Genomic DNA, 13,861 nt, shown 5'->3' with positions numbered 1-13,861 from the left:
ATCCAGGAAGAAAAAGGCCTATTTACCATGGCCAGTTAATGTACATAAGAAAGTGTTCATAAACCAAGTATTCAGAATATTTCTCCAGTTACTGTGTTGTATTGCGCCAGTGGGAGAGAGCAGGCCTGCTGCTGCTCTTTTACCCAGTGCTGGTGCTCTTTATGACTGCCTAGTACAAAGCATACACCTTGTCATCATTATTCAAAGGTGTGTGCGTACTGCCGAGTATTTGTTTTGGAAGGACACACTTCCCGTACAAAATCCTCTGCTTAGACAGATTTTTTGAAACATTTCTTACATTTGTCGTGGACAGCACATATGCAGTGCTTGAAACGGCAGCAGAAATCAAATCATTTAACCTGCCTGAAAGCCAGGTCTGATACTCTTTCTAGATCTGACTTTGCATCTAAAACTTCGAATGGTAATGTTGAAATGCCTAAGAAACATCCAAGTAACGCCCCTTCAAGGCAGTGCAAAGTGCTGTTTGTGCTATAAAAAGGGCAATTTTCCAGCGCCCAAAAAGTTTTAGACTGAAGAAATTACTGTATCACGACTATGCCTTACTTAGCATGGCTTTGTATTGGCAGTAAATATGCATCCAGGATCCAATTAAAACATTTTGCTACTGTGGCTCATCAGAATATCTCTAAGAGTGATAACAGGAAAGCACAATTTTCCTTTTTCTACATTTCTGGAACACAGTATGGGGGTGATTATGATGGCGGGTGGATCGCCCTGATTTACCCGCCATATTATTATGGCGGGGGTATCGCGGCGGACGGAAAGACCGTCCACTGCTTTTCCACCGGTTGCCGGCTGGGCGGAGCTGGGGCATAATATGGTGGCGATGCCTAGAGGGCACCGCCATCCTTATTATGATGCCTCTTTGTAAAGGCCTTTCCAGCTAGTCACACCTGGCACTGGGTTGTTGGAGAGTTGCTGTGTTAAAAGCACTTGCTTAAGAATTCTGTGTGTTTTCAAGCAACAATAAATATGTCAAAATAACTCTTGTGATCAATGTTCCTGTTGGACAGAGAACAGAATGTTGTCTAACTGCAGTTTTGATTCATCACAAAGTAACACTCAGGGTTAATATACCTTCTGCAAGGAACATGTAATATGCAGATCACAGAACTGTATTTTATGTGGATAGCTGAGTTGGTTACAGCTTTTGTCACAAACAACCTTTTGTTACTTGCAGTTTATAAGTTACAATCCTAATATAGCGCAGTGACCTATGAACTATCAAAGAACTGCATGAAACCTGCATATAATAGGTTAGAATATTATGGGTTTTCCTGAGTTTCATTTTTCCTATTTTGCTAAAAAGGGGTTGTTTGGGTAGAAATACATTCTTATTGGGAAAGCCAACCCCAACCACTGTAAGACATTTTAAATCTTGAGGTTGTGCTTCTCCAGATCAAACACATTTAAAATATAGTGTCTACTACCATGCATGACGTGATTTCTACATTTTCTTGTGTAACCTTTCCCATAGACCGATTTACACATGTAGGAATCATTGTCTCTATAGAGTGTGTGTGATGAAAAGTGCTCTGACACCCTATACTATTATGAGTAGCCCTATAAAACAAATGAAACACATGTGAGAGAGGGGCGATGGAGCGATAATGGGCAGTGTTGGAGGATGGTAATGTGGGAATCCTTGGAGAAGAAGGTCATTGAAGAGGCACCAAAAAAGATTGTCACACCTGGCGCCACCAGCACTAAAGCCAGCAGTGCTTAGCTGTTGCCTGTACTTGACAAGCTTGTCTCGATCAATAATTTCAGCAAGACCCCCAGGTCGATAGACTGTGAATCACAGTCTATTGTTTCAACCTTAATTGATAAACCCTTTCAGATCTTTACGCATCCTGCAATGCGATCCTTAAATGTAACTATCCGTACTGCAACCTCACCAACTAGCAATACCATTTTACATGCACTGAATTTACTAATGCCTACCATGGTGAGCATGGCTCACACACTGCTAAGGAGCTGTTACAGCAAATACGCCCTGTGTGTTTTAGCACAGGATTGGATTACAATGTGTAATACACAATGTATTTATTGCCTCCTCGAATAGTAGCATAATAATAAATAATTTGTTGTTGAAGGGCATTGAGGGCCATATGTACAATACTTTTTGTGAATTCACAAACAGCCTGATTTGCAAAATCGGGTCATTTGCAACCTCCAAAAAGCATTTTGGAATGTACAAAAAATGTAACTTGTTACCGAATCACCATTTGACTTTGCACATTGGTATTTGTAAGGGGCGTGTTCAGGGTGTCCCTTCTAAATACTGATTCGCTGTAGTATGTATTTATGTTTTGCAACCGAATTTTGGTTGTGAAACATTAATAGTTTATCAGCACCTTGAAGGGCCTAAAGAGACCTCTTCCCCTCTGAGAAAGCAAAAAAACAAAAATGTAAGAGCTAGCTCTGGACCACTGCCTACTCTTAAAAAATAAAACTTAAAGTTTAATTTTCTTTTTTTTAAACACATCCCATTTTCCTTCAAGGAAAGCGGGCTGCAATTAAAAAAGAAATGGTTTCTTTAAAAGCAGGCTCAACCATGGTGGTCTGCTGGCACCAGAAGGTCATTTTCCCGGTGATGGCAGTGATTCCTAGTGGGTCACAAAGTGTGATTGACCTCTTTAATATTCATGGGGTAGCCCAATTACCAACCCCACTAGGAATCACTATTTTTAAATATATTCTTCCGTACATTAGGAATTGAGATTTCTGAATTGCGATTCAGTAAGAATTGCAATTTGAAAATCATAATTCCTCATTTTTGTTCATGTGGCCCTGAATTTTGCACCATCACAGGCATTTTGGTTTGTACAATTGACAAGGAACAACACTGCTAGTGATGTAAAACACATCCTTGTGACGGAAAAGGACGAAGGATCAGAAGTATGTATTTTTCCAGAAATGTACAGCACTTGTGTACTTCTGGATTGCCACATTGCACATGTTAAGCAGCAAATGTGACCCATGCCACACAGCCCATTCCCATCGACTTGTGCATAATGTGACAGTGTGTCAGGGACTGTCTGGGACTATGTCTGGAACACAGTCAGGGACTTGGGCAAGAACTGGCGACTGGGTAGAAAACATAAGCAGAAAGAGGAGTACAGTGCTGGCCAGGATCACATAGGAGTCAGAGGAAAAAGGGATCCAAAGGGGAAGCCTGCACAGGTGAACAAGATGGCTAAGATTCAGAAAGGATGGGCCCTCAAGAGGCAATTTAGCATACAGAATAACTACTCCCAGTACGGACGTGCAAGACATACATATACATAACAACATTAACAATAAAGGGAATGTGGAATAAAGCACTTGGGAGCTCCACACGGTAAGACTGAAGCTCGGTAAGTTCCTCATCAACAATTGCTATTACAGATACTGACTGTAAATACTCACAAATAGGATATACATGGAAAGGCAGGATCTGTGGAGCTGATACCTGTGGGGATGTTATAAATGTAAGTCAAAGACAATACTCACAGTAGACAAAAAACACTACCTAGGTTGACTGACAGCTATGCCCACATAACCAGGCGATGAAACAGGAACACGAAAGGAAGTAACAGCAAGGGCATAGAATTAAACACAAGCACAATAGACACAGAGCTACCAAAGAGGAGTGCTTAGCAGGAAAGAAGGGAAACAAGGTCACCCTTGGCATAAAGCGAGTAACAAGCATACAAGGAAACTAGAAACAAGACAGTAGAACTGGAAGACATCAAACTAGGGACTGAAATAGAGGTATTTGGAAGAAAAGCAGGAACTGGGACAAGGAAAATACAGGAGAGTGGATTCAATGGTGCATTAACTAGTATTAGTTCAGGAAACAAGGAATAGCTAAGGATCAGGAGTCAAGATAGCACTGAAGACAGGTCTCATTCAGGAACAAAGAATGCTGTAGCTCAGGAACAGGATTTAAGGTAACACTACAGGTGATCAGAAACAAGGATAGCTACAGCTCAGGAACAGGAATCAAAGGAAACACTGAAGGCATTGCCAGTTCAGAAACAAGAATAGCTATTGCTCAGGAATCTAGGTAGCACTGCAAGCAGAGCTAATTCAGGAACAAGTAATATCTATAGCTCAGGAAGCAAGGAGTGTCAAAAGCTCAGGAAACAATGATTGGTCTCACCAGAGCACAACTACAATGACCAACACTGGACTGAAAGGAGATGGGCTTAAAAGTGTTCACATTAATAACATGAGCAGGCTGGCTTTCAAAAATCCTGGCAGAGATTAGGAATGGATGGCGATTTCCAAATAGCATCCAAGTGGCTGCCAGTATATGCATCCAAGGGAGGGTCCGGAAGCTTATTAGAGCACTGGAAAGTTCCACAATTCGGTCCACTGGTGGTGGGCATGAGAGACCAGGGAGCGAATTATGACATAGTGGTGTTGTATCAACCTACACATTTATAGCAACAATAACATTATTTCTGAAATATCATCAGGTGGAGGTAATACTGCTAAATCTACCCATACCTTGACAAGAGGATCAAGGGGTTTCATAACAAACTATCTTTAGAAAGGGTGACATATTGGGGACATGCAACGTGCCTTACAACTTTGACAGTCTGGTTTACAAATGTTCATGCATCCTCATAAACGTGTACTGTTTGCTTGTTAAATCGTCAGACCTTGTGATCAAGAGACAATGCAATAAGGTTGCAGTTATTATTCGTGTCTTACAGTGTGTGCACTTTTCTAGGGCATGGAGATTTTTTCCCATTTGATGGTCCTCGTGGTGTACTTGCACATGCATATGAACCAGGAGAAGGCATAGGTGGAGATGTTCACCTGGATGACGAGGAATTTTGGACAATGGGATATGTAAAAAAAGGTATATTTGCTTTCCACTGTGACATTTTGTGATCATTGAAGCAAAAAAAAATTAGGAGCTACAGGGTGATGTGTGAACTTACTTATATGTCTAAAATAGAAAAAGAGGGTAAGCAAGAATACGCCCGACTCTAATTATCTATTACCCTTAGATGTTCCTGTACATTTAGAACAAAACAAAACAAAGAGCAAATAGAAGTGAGCACAGAATCATTAAGATCAAAGGGCCTGATTTAGAGTTTGGCAGAATCTAAAGTATCCAATGACCTGACGGAGACCCTGCCTGACAAATTCTGAGATGTCCGCCGGTCCGGCAGACATCTCTAGCATCTGGGACACCTCTGTCAACATGACAGAGCCGCACAGCAAATTTGCTTTTTTTATATTCCAAACCAAAAATCTAAAGCGGGACTTTGTATTTGAAAATAAAAAGGCAACACTCCCCTAGCCATGGGAGTTTTCTTGAATGGCAAGGGGGGCATCTTTTGCAGGTTTTACCTGGTGGTGGGGGACAGTACAAACTGGCCATGTGTTCACCCACTCAAAATCAAGTGAGTGGACACATGTCCAAACCTCGGATGGGCCTTATTTGTTGGGGCCATTGGAGGGATATGATTGCTGTGGAGATGGAGTAGTCTCTGCTGTTAACATAATGCAGGTCCGCCTGACTCTAAATGAGGCGGGTGGACCTTCAGGTTGGTGGACAGGATACTCAGTCGCTGTTGCGATGGAGTACTCTTTCCACCAAACTATAATTGAGGCCCAAAGTCTTTCAAGCTCTTGAATACACGTCTTCTTTATAAACCTGAAGTTCATTAGTATGATATGTGGTCGTAGTTTTTATCAATGTAATCATTTCAAATATAGCAATCATGTGCTTCAAGTTAAATCTTCAATAATTGAGTCCACAGCTAAATCGTGCTTTATGTTTATTTATATGTCTGCCTAAGAACATATGGCTTCTCGGTTCCCTCTCTAACCTTGTGTATATTGCAATGATTAATACTCTAATGAAGTAAAGAATGACTAAGCTTCTTCAGAGAGCTAGATTTCGACAATACATACACAAACTCACCCAGTGGTCCATGTGAATGGACGAAGTTCTGCTTCTGGGAATGTAGGGTGTTCTATGATCTTCAGATTTCTCTTAAAGTATGATCTTTTTACATGGTGCTACAAACTACAGGTGCTCAGAGAGACAACATAACCAAATATACTTGTCCTATAAAAGTTAGATTATAATTTGGATGCAGCTTTTTGTGACCAATGCACTGTATCTTGAAATCATATCAATGTATTTGTCATATTTCTTTATTACAAAAATATATTTTAAACATTGAAATCAAACCGCATTTTCTAAAGTGTAACATCCAGTGGTGCTGCCACATATCCAAATGACCAGCCATTGGCAAATTCAATAGGTCTTGGCTTTAAAAGGACAAGCTATTGGCTTTACCAATGATTTTGTCATTGGCATGAACATTCCAGATTGGCTTTCTATGTGTCATAGCACATGCAAAGGCATACATCATAATACATGTGTACTCATGTGCACAAATGGGCAGAGTTCACTGACAGAATATTGATGTAAAAAATATAGGTAAGTACATAAATATTGAGAAAAAAGTTATTGATGTCAAAAAATATAGTTGTACAAAATATTAATCTTTATATATATGAAATTAAATAAAAGATATTAAATATAGTAAATCAAATTAATTTAAAAAAAACGTTGATTTAATATACTTTTTAACAAATATAACAAATAAACTTAAAAAAAGTTAAACACACAGACATAATAATTAATATATCTATATATAATTTACTGTAAAACAATTAACAACCTATTACTTTTAATGTATTTTTATATTTAAAAATTATATAGTCAATTGGGGCGGCAGGAGCTTTATCACCTGTGCGTCAAAGGCATGGAATGATCTCCCTTTCTTTTTGAGAAACTCCACAGACCTCCTCTCATTTAGGAAGGGGTTAAAAACATGGCTTTTTAACCAATATAATATTCATTATTCTTTCCAGCAGGCAGTGCTTAGCACAGGACAATCGAGGGTAATCGTGAGCTCTAACAGTACAAATAACATAACATATATATGTATATATATATATATATTCTCTGAAAAAAAACATAGGTTTCAGGGGCGTTATAGTTAGTTGGACATTTCGCTCGTACGAAACCATTGAAATTCCCCTGTTATAGTTAGTTCAGCTAACAATAACTTGCGCGCCCGCAATGCAATGCTGATGACGTCACATATTACATCACTCATGACACGGTCAGTGACATCACTGATGTCATCATCCTTGGGATAGAGTACCAGACCTCCTCTCACCCTAATATAACCTTTGATACACACACTCAGATTGTATAATTGACTGATAAAGTGTATTGTAGTGAATACATGGGTTAGTGAGTAATGTTTAAATATGTAAATATCTGAATGAGTCTCTCACTTTGTGTAGAAGTGGCTGCGTGGGTTGGTGAGTAGCTACATGACTGTCTATATGGGTTATTAGTTGGTTTTTTGAGTATCAGTATGAGTGTCTGAGTGTCTGTATGGTTCGGTGGGGGGTATTACTTACCGCATAGATGCATTAATGAGTGACTCACTGTATGTGTTTTGAGACAGCATGTGTGCAGGACTCTATGGGTGGATGAGTGTGTGTATGGGTGTGTTAGTGAGTGAATGACTTTCTCAGTAGTGTCTTTATGAGTAACTCCATATGTTTAAAACTAGTGTATGTGATTATTGGTGTATCTAAGTGAGTATATGTGAGAGTGAAAGATTGGAAGAGTTCCTGTATAAATAAGTATGTGTTTCTATCATTGATTGTTTAAGAGAGTAAGTATGTGTACATTTCTGTAGAAGTAAGTGTAGTGGTGTGTATAACTGTATATGCAAGAAAATAGATGTTTTATTCTTTATTAGCATGAGTGACTATGTGTGTAAGTAACTCTATGAATGAGTGGCGGTGTCTAACAGGATGTATAGGTGTATGAGTACATATGATGAGTGAGTACATGTATGAGTGACTATATAGGACTGTTGGTGAATGAGTGGATGTGTATGTAGATTTTGGAATTACTGAATAGGTTGTTGTAACTGGTATTGGTATGTCCATTTTTTTGGAAACTTTAGTTTCTATTGTTGAATATGTGTATCAAAGGTTATATTAGGGTGAGAAGAAGTCTGCCGCTCTATCACAAGGTTGATGTCAATTGAGATGTCATGAGTGATGTCACTGACCATGTCATGAGTGATGTAATATGTGACGTCATCAGCAGTGCATTGCGAGCGCGCAAGTTGTAGTTAGCTGAACTAACTATTACTGGGGAATTTCAATGGTTTTGTATGAGTGAAATGTCCAGCTGACTATAACGCCCCTGAAACCTATGTTTTTTCTGTGAATTTCTAAGGATTTTTAAATGCTAATTCCTAACTTTAACGTGACTGAAACCTTTGGTTTTTTAAGTGAATTTCAAAGCTTTTTTAAATGCTAGTTTCTAACTATGCCTACAGAGGTAGGACTTGTAATGAAAGAAGAAAAAACACACAGAAAGAACAAAAAGAAATGCAGAAAGAAGCAACAGAAGTCCTGAAAGATGAAGAAAAGTAGAGGAAGAAGGAAGACATGCAGAAAGAACAAACAGAGGAGCAGAAAGAGGCCTTGTTGCAAAATCATCCTGTAACCTCAGCTTTTTCAGATGGGTACTGGTGGTAACTGACTCTGACTAACCAGTCCTAGAGCCAATGCTATGCTAAAAGACACTTAAAATACAGTTAAAACACCTACATACACTAGGGAACACTATGCGTTGGGCTACCCCTGTTATTAGCATGACCTCCTCTGTAAGCCCCTAGTCTATAGTAGGGCAGGGGGATTAAAACTACCTCTTAAAACGCGACACAGGGCGCATTTTCACACTGGTGAAGGGATGGGGGTGCCTCAGATGACATGTGTGCAAACACGACCTGTGGGTGTTTTAATTTGGAGGATAAAGTCCCCTTGAATCTTGAGGGTCCCTGGAGGCCAGCTAACCCACCAGGCATGTCCAGTAAGTGCCACAGAGTTGCATTACAGAGAGGTGTAAAATGGGGCATGGCCTCGGACCACCTCTCTGCAACGCAACTCTCTGGTGCTTACTTGAGGTACATGGTGAACTAGTTGGACTCATGTACTCTCAAGATTAAGGAGGACTTAATTCCCCAACTTAAAACGTGACACAGGGCGTGTTTACACACATCACCTCAGGCCCCGTCCCCTCCCTTCACCACTGTGCAAACACACTCTGTGGCCGTTTTAATTTGGGAGATTGACTCCCCTTGAATCCTGAGGGTCCCTAGGGTCCAACTAGCCCATTAGATACCTCCAGTAAGTGCCACAGAGCTGCGTTGAAGAGAGGTGTAAAAAGGGGGATGGCCTCAGACCACCTCTCTGCAACTTAGCCCTGTGGCGATAACTGGAGGTACCTGGTGGGCTAGTTAGCCCCCAGGCACCCTCAGGATTGTAGGGGAAAAAAGTCCTCATCTTAAAATGCCCACAGGGCGCAATTACATAGTGTTGGTGGTAGAGGCAGGGGACTCCAGCGCGATGCCGTTTTTTTTGTTGTTTTTTTCTTTTTTAGAAGTGCATTAGGATGCGTCCACCCCACTGGAGAGCGCATCCTGGCCCATTTACATTGCTGGTGGATCTGTTGGCTTCAGACCCACTCGCAGTGTACATGGACTGTGCACGGCATTGCCCGGCACAACATGGCAAAGATCGCGAGCTGTTCCATGGCGGCAGCGCCGCCATGGAAAGGCGAGAGAGCGCCTGCATGCTAATATGGATGGTGGTGTCTCGCAGACACCGCAACCATATTGTGGCAGTTTTCCGCCCGGTCGACCATTTGACCAGCGGAAACGTGACAGACAGTCTTCCTGTCCGCCGTGCACCCCCCAGCCATCCTAATGTGGGGGGGGTCATTCACGCCAGGATGGTGGGCAGATCGCCCCCACTAGGCAGGGAGCGATCCGCCTGCCATTCTAACGGGCCCCTAAATTACTTCCCACCCTGTACCCCTATAAAGCAATAATCTGCCCTGCAACACAATGCAGCTGCTATCATGGTGAGCATTCTCGATATATAGATGGGAAAAACAAGATGCCTACCGGCAAAGTCTCATGTGATTTCTGCTATTGGAGTGGCCATTTTCAGCGGAGGTAGTCATGGATTCATATGCATCACCTGCAGAACACTCACCATTATGAAAACAAACCTGTGCCTTGAACCAAGGTGCACTCTGAGCTTTCAAGGAAAGCAGTGGGTAGATGAACCCAAGGCACCAGTTGTGTCACAACATAGAAAAGGCTCCTTTAAAGGCTAGCATGGCCTACTTATTTTAGGGAACATGCCACCACTAGATTTCTACTTATTTTAATGATTTTTTTTAAATTGAGGTTTAAGTCTTCAAGTCATATTTTCTAATAAGGGTATGACCACCTTAAATTCCCAAATCATCCCTTCTCCAGCACAACACAACATCTATACATTTACTAATTAAATAGATGGATATTCAGAAGCAGAATCAGAACTCCCAGGAGAATCCATTGCAAAGGCAGATTTAGATAATAAATCCAGCTACGAAAACATGCAGCATGTATAGGAGTATCTGAGAGGGTACCGGGCAGTGCACTATGGCTACATTTTATGAGTGATATCTGATAGTGGACTTTACTATTTTTTATAAATTGCTTTTCAACACATAACAAAATGGCAGCACCATCTAATCTAAGATGACCAATCTACAGACCTTTGTAGGATGGAACTTCTGTCTGCTCTACCAGGAACTCGAATCTGTGATGTTTAGTCTACCCTGTCTGCTACTTCTGATCACAGATTCTGAATTACGATTTCATTATGTGATGCTTTAACATTGGTGCCCCTACTCTCTCTGAGGTAGCTGAAAGGTGACAGGTTTTTGCTATTCCAAAAATCAAATACATAATTTCTTTATTTCTAGTATTACAAGCTGATTCCTCCCACATGTGCTTCCATTTCCAGCCTCTTCAAATTCTCTCCCTGTCTGTGCTTCCACTTTAGCATGTATCCATTAGCTGCTCTACCCTTCATTATACCCTCCTGTTTATTTCACACGTCTTTATTTCCATGCATTTGTCTCTCCCATACATTTTTTGTTAGACTCCTCCTGTCTTTACTCTCCCTCTTTCTCTTCCGATGTTGCTTCTTGATTCTGTCTTTCTCCTCAATGGGTCAATACACATTCCTGGCTGAAGTTGATAATTCTGCCTGCCAGGGGACAATGGGCTTGGCTAGAAAAGATGGGGTGTTGTCTGCAATTAGCTGTCTCTAGAGGTACAGGACAGCTGACAGAGCGAAGGACAGCCTTCATGCGTTGTCCTTAGACTTGCCGATTTTGACCATGCCAGAGGATTGGAGATCTTATATAAATCGGAAAATTGTTGGGTCTGCCTCTACATTCAAAAGGTAAAAAGCGTTCAGCAATATTGAACAGAGGGCTGTGGGAAGTTCTGCAAAAGGAGGTGGACGCACGGCAAGAAAGTAGACAAGATTGGGTAGGGAAAATTCTCCAATCACTGGCTCGTGCACAGAATAAGCGTGGCACCTCACTGCCCACTACCACCTCCTCAACAATCTTGCTGGCTCATGCTGGAGGAAGAGGTTTCAAGGACTCCTGCTGGCATCCATGGGTTGTGATTGCTCTCCAAGACTCAAGTGGTTGGCCTTCTGTTTGGCTGCTCTAGGGACACGAAAATGAGGTCTTTTTGCTACTAGAAGATTCAGCTTACCAGAGAGAACTGACCCTGCGAAAGCCCTGGCTGGGAAGAGAGCTAGTGCCTAGAAACTTGCCTTGAGTACCAGGAGGCTGCAGAACTGACCCGAAAGAACTTTTCCAGCAGTTGGAGCTTGGTCATTTTTTCCCCTTGCGGTGAACCAGGACCATCTCAGGGAGAATGCACCTAAAGCAGGAAAGTAAACCTGGTTTGTCCCACTCAGAACATTTTGCTGTGCTGAAAAGGGCTTCAGCCAAGCTTCGTGGTAAAAGTATCTGGCCTCTTGAAGCCATGCCTGGTTACAGCTTTCCTTCATGTCCGACTGAAGTTAATTGAAACAGCAAAAGATTACTAAGTCCTAAGTTAAACACTTTGGAATAGAGTGAGGCAGCAATTCCATCCCAGCTACTTAGCTCTTAAATCCAGCCCACTCTTAAATGTTGGTGCAAAAACAACAGCTTCAGTGATCGCTCAGAAATTGCTTATCTGACTTTGAGGGATCCTCACTACCCTCACCTTTGGAGATAACCCCTGAAGGATTTTGCTGTTCCTATCAAGACTAAGGGGGATGTGTACAAGAACTGCCGCTACCTGGCATTAGCTAGCGGCAGATTTCTTAACGTGGCCTATCACCAAAAACAATCGCTACATGGTGAAAGTTTCAGGTAGCCATGGTGAAAACTGCCGCTAACACTAGCGTGAAGGCAATACAAATTCTGGTGTTAGGGGGCGAAAACTGACAAAATGCCAATTTGCCGGCAAAAAACTCACGTGACTTTTTTTGTACTCAATAGGCAAAAATAGCCTATAAGTCCACCTCCAATGAAAAATAGGAAACAAAACCAATAGAATGCAGAATGGAGCAGCCAGGGTCAAGTGCAGCGGGAAAGAGCCTTTACAACGCAACCATTACAACGCATGCCATTACATCGCATGCCGTTTCAATGAAAAAGATGTGCATCAGTGGGTAGAAGGTGTTGGATTGAACTCCTACACCTTCCCTACTGTTGCACACACTGGAGTTGGAATATAAAATGAATCTATTCCAACTTCCAGCAGTCCCCTGACAAGTTGGGGTAAAGTTTGGCGCTGCAACGGCATGCGATGTAATGGCATGCGTTGTAATGTCACATATTCAGTGCAGCACAGATCAATAACCTCTCCAAGCCCCCCAATAGCCAGGACGACCAGCCAGAATCCCAGGGGAAGAGGAAATGCAGGGCCACATTCATGAAAAGAGGCACATTACTGGGCTAAACCAGTGATGCATCATTATCATTGCGCACTCCTTTCAACACCATGGCATTCAAGACCTTGAAAGCGCAGACATTCCCTGGGCCCAGAGGTCTCACTGGGCCTGTGTTTGGGCCCCGGAGTGGGATGTGGAGGTGCTGTGGATTTGCTGGGCCATGGTGGTAGATATTGAGGCATCGGCAATCGCCCTTACCAGGTGGTGAAGTCTGCCAGGTTGCATGGAGACACGTTGCTGACCGGTGTGAGAAGACTGCCTGGTGCCCCTTGGAGATGTGAATGGTAGAGGCTCTCCTGCACACTAACTTTGTGAGGGCTTCATCGCATACCACGCATCACCACTACACCGGGGTGCATGGAGATTACCAATGCACCTCTCTGCATCACAGGCCGGAGAATGTTGCGCTGGTCGGAAGCTGTGTAGGGTGAGGCCCCTGAGCTGTGCCGAACTTGTGAGGCAGGAGCGCTGCAACTTCACACCTAGGAGGGCCCTGTTACATCACCTGCATTGGGAGGCCCCCCAGCAGACATGGCTGTGACTGCTGTACCTTAGCTTGTGAAAGCCTGCTTGGCTGTGGCTCCTTCTGGCTGAGTCACAGATTTGGAGGGAGTGCAGCGGATTGTGCCACAGTTTCAATGTCCAGGTGAGGATAATGTGGTACGCGTAGCGGAGGAGGCCCAGGGGTCGAGTTGGAACCGGGCCTAGCACCTGTGGGTGACGCACTCCCAGTGGCAGCTCATCCGCTATGGCGGAAGAACGTCGCCCCACTGCTTTCAAGCACTACAAGAAGAGGAAACATAACATGATGATAACTTTCTGATGTGCTCATGCTATGTTTCCTTTGCAGGAGGGTGGGAGGGGCTGCTCTACTTACAGAGCAGTGAGGCAGAGTGGTATGCCCACTAAAGTGTGCAATGACTGT

At 42.6% G+C, this 13,861-nt stretch overlaps 1 protein-coding gene across 2 annotated transcripts in view; it reads left to right on the top strand.

Moving 5' to 3' along the window:
- LOC144771586 (matrix metalloproteinase-20-like) overlaps positions 1–13,861 on the top strand; it is a 252,435-nt gene that overhangs the window by 150,610 nt on the left and 87,964 nt on the right. For both annotated transcript variants that reach the window (XM_078655972.1, XM_078655971.1), the window contains exon 4: positions 4,745–4,876. In XM_078655972.1, coding sequence (XP_078512098.1) covers positions 4,745–4,876 — 132 coding nt within the window. The remainder of the gene's footprint in view (positions 1–4,744; positions 4,877–13,861) is intronic.

This window comes from Lissotriton helveticus, chromosome 8 (assembly GCF_964261635.1).
Source record: "Lissotriton helveticus chromosome 8, aLisHel1.1, whole genome shotgun sequence".
In the NCBI taxonomy this organism is placed as follows: Eukaryota; Metazoa; Chordata; class Amphibia; order Caudata; family Salamandridae; genus Lissotriton; species Lissotriton helveticus.
The sequence above is the reverse complement of the archived record's forward strand: the minus strand, read 5'-3'. Positions and strand labels throughout refer to the sequence as shown.